At 43.5% G+C, this 23,210-nt stretch overlaps 1 protein-coding gene across 1 annotated transcript; it reads right to left on the bottom strand.

Moving 5' to 3' along the window:
• Nucleotides 1-2,370: 2,370 nt before the first annotated feature.
• LOC123732708 (uncharacterized) lies at nt 2,371-17,206 on the bottom strand. The gene is made up of 7 exons (XM_045711966.1): nt 17,115-17,206; nt 16,885-17,022; nt 16,250-16,618; nt 15,699-16,052; nt 15,356-15,588; nt 14,147-14,310; nt 2,371-3,028 (listed from the first exon to the last, which is right to left on the bottom strand). The coding sequence occupies exons 2-7, from the start codon at nt 16,919-16,921 to the stop codon at nt 2,371-2,373; spliced, it is 1,815 nt and encodes a 604-aa protein (XP_045567922.1). The 5' UTR covers nt 16,922-17,022; nt 17,115-17,206.
• Nucleotides 17,207-23,210: the final 6,004 nt, after the last annotated feature.

Genomic DNA, 23,210 nt, shown 5'->3' with positions numbered 1-23,210 from the left:
GTGTCTGGTTAGACTGTAAACTCTCCTTCCAGACTCACATCAATCATCTCCAATCCAAAGTGAAATCTCAATTGGCTTCCTATTTCGCAACAAAGCCATCCTTCACTCATGCTGCCAAACATACCCTCGTAAAACTGACTATCCTACCAATCCCCACTTCGTCGATGTCATTTACAAAATAGCTTCCAATACCCTACTCAACAAGCTGGATGCAGTCTATCACAGTGCCATCCGCTTTGTCACCAAAGCTCCCATATACTACCCACCATCACACCTGTACGCCTCGTTGGCTGGCCTTCGCTTTACAATCGTCGCCAAACACATTGGCTCCAGGTCATCTACAAGACCCTTGCTAGGTAGTCCCCCTTATCTCCGCCACTGGTCACCATAGCAGCACCCACCTGTAGCACGTGCTCCAGCAGGTATATCTCTCTGGTCACCCCTAAAGCCAACTTCCTCCCTTTGGTCGCCTCTCCTTCCAGTTCTCTGCTGCCAATGACTGGAACGAACTACAAAAAATCTCTGAAACTGGAAACACTTATCTCCCCACTGCTTTAAGCACCAGTTGTCAGAGCAGCTCACAGATCACTGCACCTGTACATAGCCCATCTATAATTTAGCCCAAAACTACTACCTTCCCTACTGTATTTATTTATTTTATTTATTTTGCTCCTTTGCTACCATATTATTTATATTTTATCTTTGAACTTTCTTCAAACTACAAATCCGCCATTCCAGTGTTTTTCTTGCATATTCTTTATTTACTTTAAAAAAAAAAAAAATTTTATTCTACTGCATCATTTATGCTGTATGTTGTTTTACTCCATGTGTAACTCTGTGTTTTTGTATGTTGTCTAACTGCTTTCGCTTTTATCTGCCAGGTCGCAATTGTAAATGAGAACTTGTTCTCAACTTGCCTACCTGGTTAAATAAAGGTGAAATAAAAAATATATATAAAAATTCTTCAGCAGCAGTCGGCAAGCTGTCTCCCGAATGGCAGTCAAAATGACAGTGTTTTTAATGTAGGTGCTGTTGATGACTGTGTTTTGAAATGACACACCGCTGAATGATGGTCTTTGGAATGAGCTCAGTGACCGCCTTTCTGGAAATCACAGAGAAGGGGTTGACAGTTGTCAGGCTTCACAACAGACCAAGATGGCTGGTGTTTTAACAACACGATCCTGAACCCCGAGGGTCAACCTTTTCGCTTGAAATAATAATGTCTCATCATATCAGGCTGTGTACCGCACCAGACCTGCTGAAGATGGAGAGAGAATGCTGCGTACAGACCTGCCTGAAGATGGAGAGAGAATGCTGTGTACTGACAGACCTACCTAAAGATGGAGAGAGATGCACACTGTATGTGCACACTGTATATGCACAACTGAATGTACATTTGCAGTAAAATCCTTTCTCGATGAATTGGAGTGGTGTTTCACTTGCATATTGTAGGCCGAATGAGCAGGCCAAAGCAGGCAAACACAATCAGTCCCAACAAGCCTTTCGCCCGCGAAAACGAATACTATCAGCATATGCAAATACCATGATGTCATCATCATTAGCCATAAATTGGGGAGGGGCCAGTGTCTTTCTAAGAGTACCAGCTGTGGTTAGGGTGTTTGCGCTCTCGCTTGCCCGCTAGGGAGTAATGCGCGGTGGGGTTAAAACGAACGTGTACACCCCCGACTGACTGGAGCTCCCATGAGTTAGAGTTGAGCTTCCGCTCGAAGTTTCCAACGAGAGAGAGAGCTAATCAGAGCTGCCACCCGAGAGACTACAGCCAAGGACATCTGGACCTGTGCTTATTGACTGGAAAGAGATATAAAGCGTGTTGTGTCAGAGAATAGTCTCTCTCTCTGTCTCTCTGATATGTGCGTGACAACAATGACACTTTTATTCAGATAAAGCCTGTTGGCATTCTGGCCTCACCAGGCGGAGGGAGAGAGACAAAGCCGTAGGAGCTCAGATGGAAAAACCTGCCCGAGGCCTCACTGTAGACGAGCGAGAGAACAGCCTTTAGAGGTCAGAGGGAAAGACCTGGTCCTCACACATACAGTAAGCTTCTGACTGTGCTTTTCACATGCCTCCAGAGAATGGGAGGGAGAGGTTTTCAATCTGGATCATAAATTCTCCCTCAGTTCACTGGCTCCCTGAACTGCACGCCTCCCCCCTCAATGTATATATTCACACCACACCCACAACTTTCCCCTTTCCTCACCTCTCTCGATCAAATAAATTCAATCAAACCACCTTGATCTCTCAAACAAAGGCGGACAAATTTGATTTGAGTGAATTCAGGAGATGTCGCCAATGAATAATCATGGCTTTCTCCTCGAAGTTACTGACTTATTAGTCCCAGGTTCCCTGAGCTTAGCTAGCTGGAGCGCAGTATGGCGAGAGCTGTCGCTGGAGCTGGATGGAGCGTGTAGTGTGAGAGCTGTCTCTGAGCTGGCTGGAGCGCAGGTATGTGCTGAGAGCTGTCGCTGAGCTGGGCGGAGCGCGGATGCGCTGAGAGACTGTCGCTGAGCTATGGAGCGTGATGTGCATGAGAGTGTCGCTGAGCTGGCTGGAGCGTGCATGTGCAAGCGAGAGCTGCCGCTGAGCTGGATGGAGCGTGGTATGTGCTGAGAGCTGTCGCTGAGCTGGCTGGAGCGTGTATGTGCTGAGAGCTGTCTCTGAGCTGGCTGGAGCTTGTATGTGCTGGGAGAGCTGTCTCTGAGCTGGCTGGAGCGTGTATGTGCTGGAGAGCTGTCGCTGAGCTGGCTGGAGCGTGTATGTGCCGAGAGACTGTCGTGAGCTGGATGGAGCCGGGCGTATTGCTGAGGTGTCGGAGCTGGCTGGAGCGCGCGGGTGCAGAAGGCGAGAGCTGTCGCTGAGCTGGATGGAGCGTGTATGTGCTGAGAGCTGTCGCTGAGCTGGCTGGGAGCGTGTATGTGCCGAGAGCTGTCGCTGAGCTGGATGGAGCGTGTATGTGCCGAGAGCTGTCGCTGAGCTAGCTGGAGCGTGTATACCGAGAGCTGTCGCTGAGCTGGATGGAGCGTGTATGTGCTGAGAGCTGTCACTGAGCTGGCTGGAGCGCGTATGTACTGGAGAGCTGTCTCTGAGCTAGCTGGAGCGCGTGGGTGCCGAGAGCTGTCACTGAGCTAGCTGGAGCGCGTATGTGCTGAGAGCTGTCGCTGAGCTGGCTGGAGCGCGACGTACCGAGAGCTGTCACTGAGCTAGGCTGGAGCGCGCACGTTGAGACTGTCACTGAGCTAGCTGGAGCGGGTATGTGCTGAGGCTGTTGCTGAGCTAGCTGGAGCGTGTATGTACTGAGAGCTGTCACTGAGCTAGCTGGAGGTGGCTGCTGAGAGTGTCACTGAGCTAGCTGCAGCGTGTATGTACTGAGAGCTGTCTCTGAGCTGGCTGGAGCATGTGTGTACCGGAGAGCTGTCTCTGAGCTAGCTGGAGCGTTTACCTGCTGAGAGCTGTCACTGAGCTAGTGGAGCGTGTATGTATGAGTGTTTTGAGCTGGCTGGAGCGTATGTACTGAGAGCTGTCTCTGAGCTAGTGGAGCGTGTATGTACTGAGAGCTGTCCTGAGCTAGCTGGAGCGTGTATGTACTGAGTGCTGTTTCGAGGTAGGAGCATGGGGAGAGAAAGAGGAAGCTTTCTCTCCACTCCCTGCTGTCCCGAGTGCAAGCAGTCGCTCGCACATACAGTACACGGATGTGTGTAGGCAGACATATCAATTCACTCACACAGATACACACAAACGCACGTGCAAGCACATACACACGTATGCAGACACACACACCTACACTCTTTCCCCTCCACACCAACTATACATGTATGCCTCCCTCCCCAGCAAGAAAGATAGAGGTATTTAAATAAGATCACATGAAAAGAAACCGTAATCCAGGTAGGACTGAAGAGCGGGCTAATTTTGATGTCTGGCAGATTTTTCAGAGAATGGTCTTTGATGTGTAACCATGGTGATGAGAGGACTGCTGTTGCATGTGTTTGACTTCACTGTTCCTCCTATGCAGAGAGAGAAGAGACAGAGGGGAGAGACAGACAGACAGAGAGAGAGAGCCGGAGAGCCGGGGCCAAGGACATTCAATGCCAGATGAAGTGATGACCGTCAGGAGTCTCCCTTGAAGACAATGAGGGTGATAGGGCCTTGAGAGATCAAGACGCTCCTCTCTTTTTCTCTTTACTGTATGTCTCAGCACTGACTGTACTGTCCAGAGATACATGCAAGCTTACCTGAGAGGGAATGAGGGGAGGAGAGAATGAGGGACAGGGGTGTGTGTGTGTGTGTGTGTGTGTGTGTGTGTGTGTGTTCCTCCACAATGCCCTAGCAAGCCACTAGCCTGACTTGATAGTAAGAGGGCAAGACTCACCGTTGCCCCCAGTGGTGGCTTGAAGGCATGTCCTGATGTTCTGGGAACCTGGACGGACGTTGAATTTTTACATAGCAACATAGCAGAATTCAGACACAGCAATGGCATTGGCTGAACCGATACACAGGGGAACCAAGCAGGTGGGGGGTTAACATTTGTCTACAGGCATTGCTCTCCAACCCTGTTCCTGGAGAGCGACCATCCCGAAGAGCTTTCACTCCACCTCCTAGTTCCTGGAGAGTTACCATCCTGTAGGTTCTCACTCCAACCCTAATCTAGCACAACTGATTAAAAAATGAGCTGGTTGATAAACTGAGTCAGGTTAGTTACAACTGAGGTTGGAGCAAAAACTGCAGGAGGGTAGCTCTCCAGGAAGAGGTTGGAGATACTGCACACACATGCTACTATAGTACTACACAACATGTCACTATACACCATGTGACTATACTTCTACACACCATGTTACTATAGTACTATACACCATTTCACAATACTACACACCGTGCTACTACACACCATGCGACCACAGCACTACACCCCGCACTACTACAGTACTACACACACCATGCTACTAATACTGCACACCATGCGACTACTACTATACACCATGTGACTATGCTACTACACACCATGCTACTATACTATACACCGCGCTGCAATACTACTACACACCATGCTAAACTATTTCACACATTGCTACTATTCTACTACACACCTTGTTACTATACTACTACACACTGTGCTACTATATCTTCTACACACCGTGCTACTTACTTCTACACCCGTGCTACTATACTGCTACACAACACTACTACACACCATAGTACAATCCAATACACACCATGCTACTATACTACTACACACCATGCTACTATACTACTACACACCATGCTACTATACTACTACACACATGCTACACTACTGCACACCATGCTACACTGCTACACACCATCTACAGTACTACACACCATGCTACAGTACTACACACCATGCACAGTCACACCCGCTACTCTACTACTACACAACATGCTACACTAATGCACTCCATGCTACAGCACTGCACACCACGCTAAAAATACTACGCACCATGCCACAGCACTACATACCATGCTAAAATACCATACACTGTGCTACTCTACTACTACACACCATGCTACACTACTACACACCATGCTACTATACTATTACACACCATGCTACTACACTACTACACACCATGCTACACTACTCCACACATTGCTACTATACTACTACACACTGTGCTACTTTACTGCTACACACCGTGCTACTATACTGCTACACACCGTGCTACTATACTGCTACACACCGATCACAACACTACTACACACCGTGCTACAATCCAATACACACCATGCTACACTACTACACACCGTGTACTACTTCTACACACCATGCTACTATACTACTACACACCATGCTACACTACTGCACACCAGGCTACAGTACTACACCCCATGCTAAAAACTACACACCATGCTACAGTACTGCACACCATGCTAAAATACTACACACTGTGCTACTACACCACTACACACCATGCTACTCTACTACTACACACCATGCTACTCTACTACCACACACCATGCTACTCTACTACTACACACCATGCTACTCTACTGCTAACACACCATGTTACAATGCTACTACACACCATACTACACCCGTGCTACACTACTACACACCGTGCTACAGTACTACACACCGTGCTACTACACTGCTACATATCAAGCTACACTACTACACACCATGCTACGACACTCACACAACATGCTACAACACTACTACACACCGTGCTACACTACTACACACTATGATACTATACTACTACACACTGTGCTACTATACTCCACACACTGTGCTACTACACTACTAAACACCATGCTACTATACAAATACACACCACACTACTATACTGCTACACACCGTCTGACTACCGTACTACACACGTATTACAATACTACTACACACCATGCTACTCTACTACACACCATGCTACTATACTATACACCATTCTACACTACTGCACACTGTGCTACTATACTACCACACACGTTACAGTATTACACACCGTGCTAATACACTACTACACACCATGCTACTACATTACTACACACCATACTACACTACTACACACCATGCTACAATACTACTACACACCCTGCACACACACCATGCTACAATACTACAAACCATGCTACTACACCACTACACACAATACTGCACTGCTACACACCGTGCATCAATACTACTAAACACCATGTTCTACTACTACACACCAAGCTACTCTACTACTACACACCATGCTACTCTACTACTACACACCATGTTACAATACTACTGCACACCATACTACACACCATGCTACACTACTACGCACCATGCTACAGTACTACTACACACCATGCTACTCTACTGCTACACACCATGTTACTCTACTGCTACACACCGTGTTACAATACTACTACACACCATACTACACACCATGCTATACTACTACACACCATGCTACAGTACTACACACGTGCTACTACACTGCTACATATCAAGCTACACTACTACACACCATGCTACGACACTACACAACATGCTACAACACTACTACACACCGTTACACTACTACACACTATGATACTATACTACTACACACTGTGCTACTAATACTTCTACACACTGTGCTACTACACTACTAAACACCATGCTACTATACAAATACACACCATACTACTATACTGCTACACACCGTCTGACTACTGTACTACACACTATTACACAATACTACTACACACCATGCTACTACTACACACCATGCTACTCTCACTACACACCATGCTACTATACTACACACCATTCTACACTACTGCACACTGTGCTACTATCACCACACCGTGCTACAGTACTACACACCGTGCTAAACACTACTACACACCATGCTCCTACATTACTACACACCATACTACACTACTACACACTGTGCTACTACACTACTAAACACCATGCTACTATGCAAATACACACCACACTACTATACTGCTACACACCGTCTGACTACCGTACTACACACCGTATTACACTACTACACACCATGCTACTCTACTACACACCATCTACTATACTACACACCACTACACTACTGCACACTGTGCTACTATACTACCACACCGTTACAGTACTACACACCGTCTAATACACTACTACACACCATGCTACTACATTACTACACACCATACTACACTACTACACACCATGCTACAATACTACTACACACCCGCTAGCTACACACCATGCTACAATACTACACACCATGCTACTTTACACTACTACACACAATACTACACTGCTACACAACAATGCATCGATACTACTAAACACCATGCAACACTACTATACACCATGCTACACTACTTCACACCATGCTACAGTACTGTACAACATGCTAAAATACTACGTACCATGCTACATACTATGCTAAAATACTACACACTGTGCTACTACACTACTACACACCATGCTACACTACTACACACCATGCTACTATACTGTTACACACCATGCTACTATACTATTACACACCATTATACTACACTACAACACACCATACTACACTACTACACACCATGCTACAATACTACTACACACACTGCTACTACACACCATGCTACAATACTACACACCATGCTACACTATTTCACACCATGCCATACTACTACACACCGTGCTAATATACTGCTACACACCATGCGGCTACAGTACTACACAGTATTACAACACAACTACACACCGTTACAATCCAATACACACCATGCTACACTACTACACACTGTGCTACTACACTTCTACACACCGTGCTGCTATACTACACACCATTCTACTATACTACTACACACCATGCTACACTACTACACACCATGCTGCCATACTACACACCATGCTACTCTACTACTACAGACCATGCTACACTACTACACACCATGCTACACTACTGCACACCATGCTACACTACTGCACACCATGCTACACTCCACTACACTACTACACACCATGCTACAATACTGCACTCCGTGCTACAATACTGCACACCATGCTAAAATACTACGTGCCATGCCACAGTACTACACTATGCTAAAATACTACACACTGTGCTACTACACTACTACACACCATGCTACTATACTCGTTACACACCATGCTACTACACTACTACACACCATGCTACTATACTATTACACACCATTATACTACACTACTACACACCATGCTACAATACTACTACACACACTGCTACTACACACCATGCTACAATACTACACACCATGCTACACTATTTCACACCATGCTATACTACTACACACCGTGTACTATACTGCTACACACCATGCGACTACAGTACTACACAACGTGTATACAACACAACTACACACCGTGCTACAATCCAATACACACCATGCTACACTACTACACACATGTGCTACTACACTTCTACACACCGTTGCTATACTACACACCATTCTACTACACTACTGCACACCATGCTACACTACTACACACCATGCTACAATACTGCACACCATGCTACAATACTGCACACCATGCTAAAATACTACACACCATGCAACAGTACTGCACACCATGCTAAAATACTACACACGGTGCTACTTACACACCATGCTACAATACTACAGCACACCATGCTACAATACTACTACACACCATGCTACAATACTACAGCACACCATGCTACAATACTACTACACACCATGCTAAACCACTACACACTATGCTAAACTACTACATACCATGCTACTATACTACACATACCATGCTACTATACTACACATACCATGATACTATACTACACATACCGTTGCTACAATACTACTACACACCAGGCTACTCTACTACTACACACCAGGCTAGTCTACTACTACACGCCATGCTACTCTACTGCTACACACCATGCTACACTACTACACACCATGCTAAAATGCTACACACCATGCTGCAAATCAACACACGTTCTACACTACTACACACCATGCTACACTACTACACACCAAGCTACTGTACTACTACACAGCGTGCTGCTATACTACTACACACCATGCTAAACTACTACACACCATGCTAAACTACTACACACCATGCTAAACTACTACACACCATGCTACACTGCTACACACCATGCTAAACTACTACATACCATGCTACTATACTACTACACACCAGGCTACTCTACTGCTACACACCATGCTATAATACTACTACTCACCATACTACACACCATGCTAAACTCCTACATACCATGTTACAATGCTACACACCATGCTGCAAATCAACACGCGTTTCTACACTACTACACACCATGCTAAACTACTACATACCATGCTACTATACTACTACACACGCGTGCTGCTATACTACTACACACCATGCTAAACTACTACATACCATGCTGCTATACTACTACACACCGTGCTGCTATACTACTACACACCGTGCTCGCTATACTACTACACAACGTGCTGCTATACTACTACACACTGTGCTGCTATACTACTTACTACACACCGGTGCAACTATGCTACTTACTACACACCATGCTACTGTGCTACTACACACCATGCTAAACTACTACACACCATGCTAAACTACTACACACCATGCTACACTACTACACACCATGCTACACACCGTGTTACAGTACTACACACCATGCTACACACCGTGTTACAGTGCTACTCTACTATTACACACCTTGCTACAGTACTACACATCATGCTAAAATGCTACACACCATGCTAAAATGCTACACACCATGCTAAAATACTACACACCATGCTACAATACTACACACCATGCTACAATACTACACACCATGCTACTATACTACTACACACCATGCTACACTACTACACACCATGTTACTATACTACTACTCACCATGCTACTATACTACACATCGTGTTACACTACTACACACCATGCTAAAATGCTACACACCGTGCTACTATACTACTACACACCGTGCTGCTAATACTACCACACACCGTGCTACAACACTACTACACACCATGCCACTCTACTACACACCACTCTGCTATACTACTACACACCATGCTACAATATTACTACACACCGTGCCACTCTACTACAGACCATGCTACAATACTACTACACACCATGCTACTATACTACTCCACACATACTACACTACTACACACCATGCTAAACTACTACACACCATGCTAAACTACTACACACCATGCTAAACTACTACACACCATGCTACTATACTACTCCACATATGCTACACTACTACACACCATGCTAAACTACTACACACCATGCTACACTACTACACACCATGCTAAACTACTACACACCATGCTAAACTACTACACACTGTGCTACTACACTACTACACACCGTGCTAGCTACACTACTACACACCGTGCTACAACACTACTACACAACATCCCACTCTACTACACACCATGCTAAACTACTACACACCATGCTACACACCATGTTACAGTACTACACACTGTGCTACTCTACTACTACACACCATGCTACAGTACTACACACCATGCTACTATACTACACACACGTGCTACAACACTACTACACACCATGCCACTCTACTACACACCGTCGCTGCTATACTACTACACACCATGCTGCTATACACCATGCTACTATACTACTACACACCATGCCACTCTACTACACACCGTGCTGCTATACTACTACTACACCGTGCTAAGCAACACGACTACATACCATGCCACTCTACTACACACCGTGGCTATACTACTACACACCATGCTGCTATACACCATGCTACTATACTACCACCCACCATGCTACAATATTACTACACACCGTGCCACTCTACTACAGGCCCTGCTACTATACACCATGCTACTATACTACTACACACCATGCTACAATACTACTACACACCATACTACACTACTACACACCATGCTAAACTCCTACATACCATGCTACAATGCTACACACCATGCTGCAAATCAACACATGTTCTACACTACTACACACCGTTCTGTACTACTACACACCATGCTATACTACTACACACCATGCTAAACTACTACACACCGTGCTTACTATACTACTACACACTGTGCTACAATACTACTACACACTGTGCTGCTAAACTACTACAGACGTAGCTACTATACTACTACACACTGTGCTACTATACTACTACACACCATGCTAAACTACTACACACCGTTAGCTGCTATACTACTACACACCATGCTAAACTACTACACACCATGCTAAACTACTACACACCATGTTACATTACTACACACCATGCTACACACCATGTTACAGTACTACACACTGTGCTACTCTACTACTACACACCATGCTACAGTATTACACATCATACTACAGTACTACGCACCATGCTACTATACTACTACACATCGTTAAATACTGCACACCGTGTTATAGTGCTACACACCGTGCTACTCTACTACTACACACCATGCTACAGTACTACACACCGTGTTACAGTACTACACACCATGCTAAACTACTACACACCATGCTACAATACTACACACCGTGATGCTATACTACTACACACCGTGCTGCTATACTACTACACACTGTGCTACAACACTACTACACACTCATGCCACTCTACTACACACCGTGCTGCTATACTACTACACACCGTGCTGCTATACTACTACACACCGTGCTACAATATTACTACACACCGTGCTACAACACTACTACACACCGTGCTACAACACTACTACACACCATGCTACTATACACCATGCTACTATACTACCACCCACCATGCTACAATATTACTACACACCGTGCCACTCTACTACAGGCCATGCTACTATACACCATGCTACTATACTACTACACACCATGCTGCAATACTACTACACACTGTGCTACTATACTACTACACACCATGCTACTATACTACCACACACCATGCTACAATATTACTATACACCATGCCACTCTACTACACACCATGCTACTATACACCATGTTGCTATACTACTACACACCATAAGTATAAGTATATTTCAAGGTAGAATCCAAAATCTATACAGCCAATACATCTCTGTTGCTGGGCATGTGGTGTCATCGTCCCAGTTCCAGCCCAGAAACATTGTACTCCTCCACACATCTTCCAGTCTTCTTATCAGTCAGGAGAAACCTTGAGATTAACAAATGCACATTCTTGCAGCCTGCCGCAGTCCACTAGTTTCAGAAACAGGCCCCTTTGTACTTTGCCTCTGGCCACAAATACATTTGCACATAAATCATTCAATCTAACCCATAACACATTACTTACCACTGCTAGACCTCTTGACTTTTCCACATTTTGTTACATTACACCCTTATTCTGAAATGGATAAAAAAAAATCTTAGCAATCTATGCACTTTATTTTTAATACCCAGAGAAAATATACAAAATAAAAACTTGAATGAGTAGGTATATCCAAACTTTTTGACTGGTACTCTATGTAAATAAGCTATTTCTGTTTTTAGTTGTTATACATTTGCAAACATTTCTAAAAACCTGTTTTCACATTGTCATTATGGGGTATTGTGTGTAGATTGCTGATAATTTCAAAAATGGAATCCATTTTAGAATAAGGCTGTAACGTATTTTTTGGTTGAAAAAGTCAAAGGGTCCGAATACTTTCCAAATGCACTGTATAGTTTTAAACATACTAAAACTTTCAAGTAATTTAGTCAGTTTCCAACAATACTCTTATTCACTTCCTGGTACTGTAACTTCCTATCTCTACCGGTATCTTAGTGACACTACCGGACAACAGTAAACCGTAGGTGCTAGTACACCACAAACCCAACAACTTATAGTAAAAATAGCAACGGCAAAGCTCAATAAAGAACAACAGGCCAATGCTACGGTAGGCTATGTGCGTCATTAAAGCACATGTCAGTGAACAGTTGTTTAGCATAGGCAAACGAGAAACAAAGTAGCCTTCCATGGAAGCATTGCTACATCACAACCAAAAACTGTGGTGTGATGACCACAATTGCAATGGCACCTGTAAATTCATAGCGACTGTGTTTACATGCAAGGAATCACTAAGAGAGATTTTTTTACTGGGTCATCAAAAATGAACATTTTGATTAAAATAAAACCTTGTTGATGAATGAGAGATTATTTCTTTAAATCTAAATGCACTTCCAGTACAGAAATACAGAGCTGTTAGGATGGTAATCTGACATGAGATCTGTGGTTGCAACTGGGACTTTCACCTGAGTCATTCATGTCAATGCACATAAATTCCAGTGATCAGATCTCAAGTCTGAATAGTGTCTATAATGACTGAGGAAAAAGAGCATCTCTCACTACCACACATCATGTTATTTATTAACATTCCAAATGAACCATCAAGTCTACAGTTGAAGAAAAACTAGGTTCTAATATATAAACTAACAAAAGAGATTCAAACAATGATTGATGTTAAAGATTTGAAACTTAAAATCACATACTATTGTAAAACAATATTAATATATTATACAACTATGAATAGATGATACAACAGTATTAATATAGAGTAAAACAAAATTAATATATGATAAAACAATATTCTGTATCTCAGATAAAGACCTGTTTCAGTTAAACTGGGACAATCTCGACCAGTACAGATTATTAATGTAAATATAAAGAGAAATGTTAGGAGAACATTTAACATAATTAGAGTTCTCTCTTTGTCATCTTCTTCATCTTCTTCTCCTCCCTCTTCTTTATTAGGAGACTCCTCTTCCTCCTTGTGGAAGACCTTCCCATCAGGCTGCTTTTTCCATGTCACTTTGGTGTCTGCAGGTAACCCCTGATCCTTCAGCTTGTTCCTTATCTGGAGAAACACAAAGACACACAGAGACCACACTTTTATAGCATCTATTGCATCTCGTCTATACTGGTCGGTCATGGCCCATCCATAAATGTATATGTACATATTCTTATTCCATCAATTTACTTAGATGTGTGTGTATTAGGTAGTTGTTGTGGAATTGTTAAATTACTTGTTAGATATTGTTGCGTGTTTTAATATGCATGTGTGAATTGGAAATGTGTTTTTTGCATATCCCACTCTCCCTGAGACACCCACAGAGAGCGAGGTCACGGTCAGGAGAAAAGGTGATCTACAGACTAGGCCCAGACCAGAGAGGAGGTCATCCACAACAGACTAGGTCTCAGACCAGAGAGGAGGTCATCCACAACAGACTAGGACCCAGACCAGAGAGGAGGTCATCCACAACAGACTAGGTCTCAGACCAGAGAGGAGGTCATCCACAACAGACTAGGGCCCAGACCAGAGAGGAGGTCATCCACAACAGACTAGGTCTCAGACCAGAGAGGAGGTCATCCACAACAGACTAGGTCTCAGACCAGAGAGAGAGGTCATCCACAACAGACTAGGACCCAGACCAGAGAGGAGGTCATCCACAACAGACTAGGACGCAGACCAGAGAGGAGGTCATCCACAACAGACTTGGACCCAGATCAGAGAGGAGGGGATCTACAACAGACTGGGACTCAGACCAGAGAGGAGACCATCCACAACAGACTCGAACCCAGACCAGAGAAGAGGTCATCCACAACAGACTAGGACCCAGATCAGAGAGGAGACCATCCACAATAGACTGGGACCCAGACCAGAGAGGAGGCCATCCACAACAGACTAGGACCCAGACCAGAGAGGAGGTCATCCACAACAGACTAGGAAGTCATCCACAACAGACTAGGACCCAGATCAGAGAGGAGACCATCCACAACAGACTAGAACCCAAATCAGAGACGAGGGTCACCCATAACAGACTAGGACCCAGACCAGAAAAGAGGTCTGTACAGTTTGTATTATTAATGAGTTGGTTCTTCATGAACAGGGTGAAACTCACCTCTTGTAAGATGGCGTCCTGAACAGAAGGATCTCTGAGGTTCAGATGTTGATCTCTTTGTGTCATCTTCACTCTCACCACCTGTCTCTTCAGTTGAAGAGTCTCTTCAGAGTCTCTTCCACCTGTTTCTTCAGTCTTGGTCATTATTGTGATTGTGGGTGTGGTTGGTGAGAAAGTCGTGCTTGTGTTTGTTGATGTGGGCAGCGGGCCAGTCGTGGTCTCCACAGCTGGGCCTACAAGATAATAAAATCCCACAATGACAGTAGTGAATCATGGGGGCAACATTAGAGTTCTCCTGTCATCATAATATCAGGTAGATTAGGTGGAGAATATGGTAACTTACCATGGCAGATGAAAGGCTCGTAGTTGTCACAGGGACTACTTATCCATTTAGTATAATAAGTAGAGGGATCAGTAGACATCCAAGTACAGTTGTATCTCTGATCTGTTGAATGCCTTACTGGCCACCAGTTTCTGAATGAGGAGTCACTCTGGTCTGACCATATCCAGGAGTCTAGAAACAGACCGATCCACACAGGAAGTCCCCTCAGTGATATCTTCTGATCTATCTCTGTGTTCTCAGTCTGGTTCCTCACACTGACCAGGTCTGTGTGATGCTGTCTGCAGTAACTCTGAGCATCTCTCCAGGTCTTGTTCTCCTGAATTAAGACATATGTCAGGTTGGTGTCTTGTTTTCCTGCAAAAGTCAAATGTAATAATCAATACAAATATCCAGTGAAATATCATCTACTGATCATCTATAGTACATGTTGTCATTGATTTGATAACAGATCAATAACTGATTAACAACTTAAAGCTATCATGAGTCTGTTTCAGCTCAATGGCAGCCCCAGCACTTAGAACAGGCTTCATCATTAGTATGTAAACACTCACCATCATAACAGATGAAGTGATGCTGGTCATCACAGGAGGTGTTGTTCCACAGCCCAGCTGTACTCATGAAAGCACAGTTGCCATTTTGTGGCATCCCTGTGTCCCAGTTTCTGAACTCAGTCTCCCCCTCTCTGTAGAAACATCTGTCTGCCAGAGACCAGTGCCACTTCAAGGAGTCTCCCTTCTTCAGTCCGATCCAGAACCAATCATAAACACTGCCACTGGTAATCAGCCTGTTCAGGTCCTCCATGTCATCTACTGTAGCCAGATCAGTATATTTCTCTCTGCAGTAACTCTGGGCATCAGTCCAGTTCATATAGTTGGTAATGAGGTGATACTGATGAAGACATGAGGAAGGTGTGTAGAATCCTGTTAACAGAATAATGATTAATGAGGGACATTTTCTCCATCAACTTCTCACCCCCAACCACACCATCTATGGATCTGTTAACATATAGTACACCTTAGTGTGCAAACACACACACACACACACACACACACACACACACACACACACACACACACACACACACACACACACACACACACACACACACACACACACACACACACACACACACACACACACACACACACGTGGCGCACACACACACAAACTCACATCTTGAACTGACCTGAGATTAGGAGGGTGAGGTACAAAGAAGTTTCCATCAGTGTGAAATTCAAAGGAAATATGATTAAAGTATTGAACAGAGACTCCTACACTCAGTTTAGAGTTGTGTTCCAAGAGGTTTGAAAATGTACCATTACATCTGAAATGTAACCAGAATGATTAGAAAAACTGGGTTACATACATTTCTCTACATTAATGCTAAAATTACTATACATTTTAAAATGGCCTCACCTGTTGTTTGTAGGAAACTCTGTCTCGCTCCATCTATCTTGCTCTCTCCAGCTCTCTCTCCTTCTGTGTGTCTGTCCCTCCCTGCTTGGCCCCTATATACATCTTAAACTGATACCATAATGATCATTTGCTATTCATGTTTCCAAATAGGGGGTATGCAAAAAGGAGTAGACATTCTCATCAAGTTATTATCTTACTCAAACAAACAGGTGGCACGTAACATATATCACTATGGCAACAGGGTTGGACAAAGCCAGGGACACCAGCTGAGCATTTTGTCAAAGTTTAGAAACAGTTTTTTTGAAGGAAGAATTCATGAAAATAAATGTATTCCTAATTAGTCACAGTACCAACTGAACCTAGGTCGTCAGCTCACCTCAAAACTGTATTAGCCCACTGAGCCATAGCACAAGCTCGGATCGTCACCAGTTACCATAGCCACAGTCAGAAACTCTGACAATTTCTCTATTAATATCTGATTTTAACCCTAACCTTAACCACACTGCCAACCTTATGTCTAAGCCTAACCTTAAACAAGTCAAAAGTCAACTTTTCATCCCACACGAATGATGCAGTGCCCCCCATTGGACCAAATGAGATATCACATGACTAACACATTTTAGTTAATTACTATAGCTCCCAGCTTGGGTCAATCAGTGTAATTCATTAAATGCCAGATCTCACTGGCAAGACCAATCATTCCCCAAGTTAAGTCAATGCCGGGCCAGTGCTGTCTGATATATCGCATGTGACTAACGTCGAATTAAATGACCGAAAGAGACTGATCCACATTTCTTCCCGATTTAATTATGTTCTCAGGCACGGTCGGATATGGTCTGTGCTGTGTCGGAGGTGGAACTGGGTTAGAGCTGTCAAATCAAAACTTAGCTCCAGGCATTATACCAATAGCCGACATTGTCATTGGCTGCACGGAGTCGCATTAACAGAAATCCAATGCAGCCTTGTTTATACATTTGAACACTGCAATGTGAGATGTAATCTACACCTCCATTAGGAACACTGGAATGTGAGATGTAATCTACACCTCCATTAGGAACACTGGAATGTGAGATGTAATCTACACCTCCAATAGGAACACTGGAATGTGAGATGTAATCTACACCTCCATTAGGAACACTGGAATGTGAGATGTAATCTACACACTCCATTAGGAACACTGGAATGTGAGATGTAATCTACACCTCCATTAGGAACACTGGAATGTGAGATGTAATCTACACCTCCATTAGGAACACTGGAATGTGAGATGTAATCTACACCTCCATTAGGAACACTGGAATGTGAGATGTAATCTACACCTCCATTAGGAACACTGGAATGTGAGATGTAATCTACACCTCCATTAGGAACACTGGAATGTGAGATGTAATCTACACCTCCATTAGGAACACTGGAATGTGAGATGTAATCCACACCTCCATTAGGAACACTGGAATGTGAGATGTAATCTACACCTCCATTAGGAACACTGGAATGTGAGATGTAATCTACACCTCCATTAGGAACACTGGAATGTGAGATGTAATCTACACCTCCATTAGGAACACTGGAATGTGAGATGTAATCTACACCTTCATTATGATGATAGAAACCCCTCATTATTTTGTTGAATGATTTTCAAATTGAGGTCATTATGTTTACATAGAACGTGTAGGCTATCTCTGATTTTCTGACCCCAGTGGTGTGGGTGGGGCTTCCTGACAATGATCACGGATTTGCTCACGGATTTGATGGCTCTAATGCAGTTCCACCTCCAACACTGCCAAAACATCTGCTATTCACTCTCATGGGATGGGTGGCCAAAAAGAACTAACTGAAAGCCACAAATATGTCTGCACTGAGGCATACAGTATGTCACTGTGCTTCTATCACTATATGCACCATTATATATGAACCATGTCATTGCTTCTATGGCTATATGAACCATTATATATGCACCATTATATATGCACCCCTGTCACTGTGCTTCCATGGCTATATGAACCATTATATATGCACCCTGTCACTGTGCTTCCATGGCTATATGAACCATTATATATGCACCATTATATATGCACCATGTCACTGTGCTTCCATGGCTATATGAACCATTATATATGCACCATTATATATGCACCCTGTCACTGTGCTTCCATGGCTATATGAACCATTATATATGCACCCTGTCACTGTGCTTCCATGGCTATATGAACCATTATATAGCACCATTATATATGCACCATGTCACTGTGCTTCTATGGCTATATGCACAATTATATATGCACCATGTCACTGTGCTTGTATGGCTATATGCACCATTATATATGCACCATGTCACTGCCTACTTCATTAGTTCATATAGCACACTAGACAGCTCATGATCCAGTGCCTTTTTCATATTCAATGCACCTTTATCTTAGCTTTAATTCCGATTTTAAAATGCAACAAAATGTGTGGATTGTATGAAATGAGCTACAAAACTGCAGATTTCCAAACGTGTAGAATTGTAGGAAACTGGCTTTAAAACAGAGGGAGAAAGAGAGAGTGGGGTATATGAGGTAAGTTGACCGAAAGTGGTGGCGGGGCATAGAGTTGGGAGAAGGGAAGGGGGAAAGGGGGAGGGTGAGTGAATGTGGCCTAAATTGAGTTTGACACTCCCCAGGTAAAGACACTTGACTGGAACAGGACTGGAGGTACACCACAGAGACAGGCAGGAACCCAGCGGCCCCTGGTCTCAGCTCCCTGACCAGCACTGCTCCCCCCTATATTAGCAGTAAATAACATTCACCCACTGCATCTGTACTGATGAAATATGCTCCGTTTCTCCATACTCTCTCTCTCGCTCCCACACTCTCACTTTCGTTCTCTCTCATCTGGTCCCTCTTTATTTATGTCCCTCTCCTTCCCTTTCACACACTCTTTATATGTCCCTCTGTGTTCTCCCTCTCTCTTTTTCTCCCTCTCCATCTCTCTCAGAAAGACGTGGCATCTTCATCTCACATTGCCCCTGTTTGTTTATGTCATTTAATAGTGCTACACTCATTCACTCTTCTATTTCAGTCCAGTTCTGTGTTTTTTTTGTTTAACTATCCTTGTGGGAACCAGAAGTCCTCACAAGGATAGTTAAACTTGGATAATGTAGGTAGGTGGGGACATTTTGCCAGTCCCCACGTGGAAAAAAGCTATTTTAGGCTTAGGGGTTAGGTCTAGGGTTAGGGTTACAATTAGGGTTATAATTAAGGTTTGGGGTTATGTTGCTGGACCCCAGGAAGAGTAGCAGCAGCTATTTGGGATCGTTCAATAAATACACATAAATACAAATACGGTTAGGTATAGTTTCAGTGTTTGGGGTTAGGCATAGGGGTTAGGTTAAGGGTTAAGGTTAGGGTTGGATTTAGGGTTAGGGCTTAGGGAAAATGGGATTTTGGATTTGGTTCCCACAAGGACAGCAATACAACATTTTCTGTAATAATAAATAGCTTGTAAATGGGTTTATGGAGGTCATGACCCCAATACTCTATCTATACTGCTACTGTTGGTGCTAGTCTCTTATCACATTTAGTGGTGAGCATCGCTGTCCGTAAAGTACAAAAGGCCCTTTCAGGTTTCTATTACCATGATCTCTTCCATTGAGGCCGAAATAGTTTGCATAAAGTTAGTGAAGGAACATACAGCATATGGATAGATGGAGAGATCCAGATTAAAAGCTACAAACAATGCACGCAGGGCAGAATTAGGCCAATATCCACTAATAATAAAAACTCAAAGAGAAATTAAGTTTTAGAAACATCTCAAATACAGTGACCCCATCTCATTATCATTACGGCCCTGCAATGCCAAGAGCAGAGCAAATGAGAGTCCCCTCATTCAGCTGGTTCACAAACCTGTTAAACGAACACACTGAAGCCTCAGGATCAGAACATCCAATCAACCAAATTACAACACAGTCAAAACAAAACTACATTACCTACTGGGAAACACAAGCACAAAACAATATTCAGTTCTATCTGGCCCTAAATCGACAGTACACTGTGGCTAACTATTTAACCATGGTTATTGATCAAAACCTAAGAAGAAAATTGACAAAGTACAGGCTCAGTGAGCACAGCCTTTGCCATTGAGAAGGGTAGACACAGGAAAACCTGGGTCCCTGTAGAGGAAAGGCTGTGCAACCACTGTACCACAGCAGAACCTGACACAGAGCTGCAATTCGTGACAAAGGTCAAAAATATAAAACAATTAAGTGTCATTTCCCCAAATTTGAAACCCTTATTCAAGGTTTCAAAGACCTCTCTGATGACAATAGGCTACCCGTCCTGTTGGGGGAGGACGCAGAGCGCTGTGGGTTGGCAGCGCACTACATTGCTGCCTGCCATAAGATGAGGGACAGTGTCTGACAGACCAAACCAACCTGCACATGTCCTCTATGCTTATTGTTATTGTTCAATGTGTGGTTATTTTGATCCTTGATTATTGTTGTCACTGTAGTCCCACTGACAATATTGATTATTATTATTAATTATGTTAATATTGCAAATATCCAAAGTAAGCTTTGGCAATGTGTACATCATACTGATAAAGCACAGTTTGAACTGAATTGAGAGAGAGTTCTACTTTCTATGTTCAACTACTACTTTGTATTGAATGACTATAAAAGCTATATCAACAGCATCGAATCAAATTCACCATCCCTTTGTTACTGGTTTTACAGGTCTGTAGCTGAACATGGGGAGGTTGAGAGGCAGGTAGGAGTGAGATGAGCAGAGTTCTCATGGGGTCAATGCTTAGGGCCCTAAATCACCTAAATGATGTCACTACTGGAAATGAATTGGGATTCCTTAGTGCTTTGAGAGTTGCTTTGTGGTTTGACTGGAGAGCCCAGGATATGACATGCACCGAAGGAACATAAAAACAGGAACAGACTCAATACCAATCAGACAGCCACACACACTGGATGTGTAATGCACCAACACACAAGTAGCAGATGCAAACACACTCACTCACTTATTCAGACACACACACACACACACACACACACACACACACACACACACACACACACACACACACACACACACACACACACACACACACACACACACCCCCGAGTAGTATGCAAGTAACATGCAGATACACCTATTCACAACAAACTCTCTTATGTTGATGTTACCTGACAAAAACACTTATATGGTTTCTTATTTGGAGGTTATCATGTATCTGACAATACACCGTTTAATCAGATTCAAATTCAATCAATTCCTGTGTTTTGTTTGTAGTTTTGATGTCCTCTAAATAATTGCTCAGTAATTGGTCACCCAAAGTGTTACATTATCTTTTAATTCTGTCCTTTTCAGGTTTTAGTCAGATTCAGCTGCTGTCTGAATTTCTTACTCGTTTATTTCATTAGTGACTTAAGAAAAGTGTTTTTTCCCATCTCTTCCCTGTGAGGGCAGCCCGTATCTAGTGAGGGCAGCCCCGTATCTAGTGAGGGCAGCCCGTATCTAGTGAGGGCAGCCCGTATCTAGTGAGGGCAGCCCGTATCAGACCTCACTTTGTCTGAAATAAGACCATCTTTTTCCAGCACACATGCCCACGTTGGGGTGATTCACCTTTGCTCAGCATCTCCATATTGGCCCCAGGGCAGGTGGCCCCAGGGCAAGTCTTCACTTGGTCTGAAATCAGCCCACTCTTTTGGATTGACTTCCTGTTACATTGTATCACAAAAACAACCAAGTTGTTGCTATCATATATATACAGTAAATACTGAAACTACACTGGAGCAACATGCAGCAATTTCAAAGATTTTACTGACTTACAGTTCAAATAAGTTTTTGTACAGCACTTTGACATCAGCTGATGTAAGAAGGGCTTTATAAATAAATTTGATTCGAATTTGATTTGAAAGAAGAAAATCAGTCAATTTAAATAAATTCATTAGGCCCTAATCTTTGGATTTCCGACTGGGAATACAGATATGTATCTATTTGTCACAGATGCCTTAAAAAAAGGTAGGGGCATGGATCAGAAAACTAGTCAGTATCTGGTGTGACCGACAATTTGGCTCAACAGAAGAGACATATATCCTTCCTAGTTTCA

The sequence above is a fragment of the Salmo salar genome, unplaced genomic scaffold (assembly GCF_905237065.1).
Source record: "Salmo salar unplaced genomic scaffold, Ssal_v3.1, whole genome shotgun sequence".
Taxonomy (NCBI): Eukaryota; Metazoa; Chordata; class Actinopteri; order Salmoniformes; family Salmonidae; genus Salmo; species Salmo salar.
The sequence above is the reverse complement of the archived record's forward strand: the minus strand, read 5'-3'. Positions and strand labels throughout refer to the sequence as shown.

Bases quoted from the DNA above. Each gene is read 5' to 3' on its own strand.
- LOC123732708 (XM_045711966.1), bottom strand. From the start codon at position 16,921: ATGGAAACTTCTTTGTACCTCACCCTCCTAATCTCAG. The intron at 16,053-16,249 runs GTGAGTGTTTAC...TGACTTTTGCAG, and splicing joins TCACTTCATCTGTTATGATG to GAAAACAAGACACCAACCTG. The intron at 14,311-15,355 runs GTGAGTTTCACC...GTGTTTCTCCAG, and splicing joins AGGACGCCATCTTACAAGAG to ATAAGGAACAAGCTGAAGGA.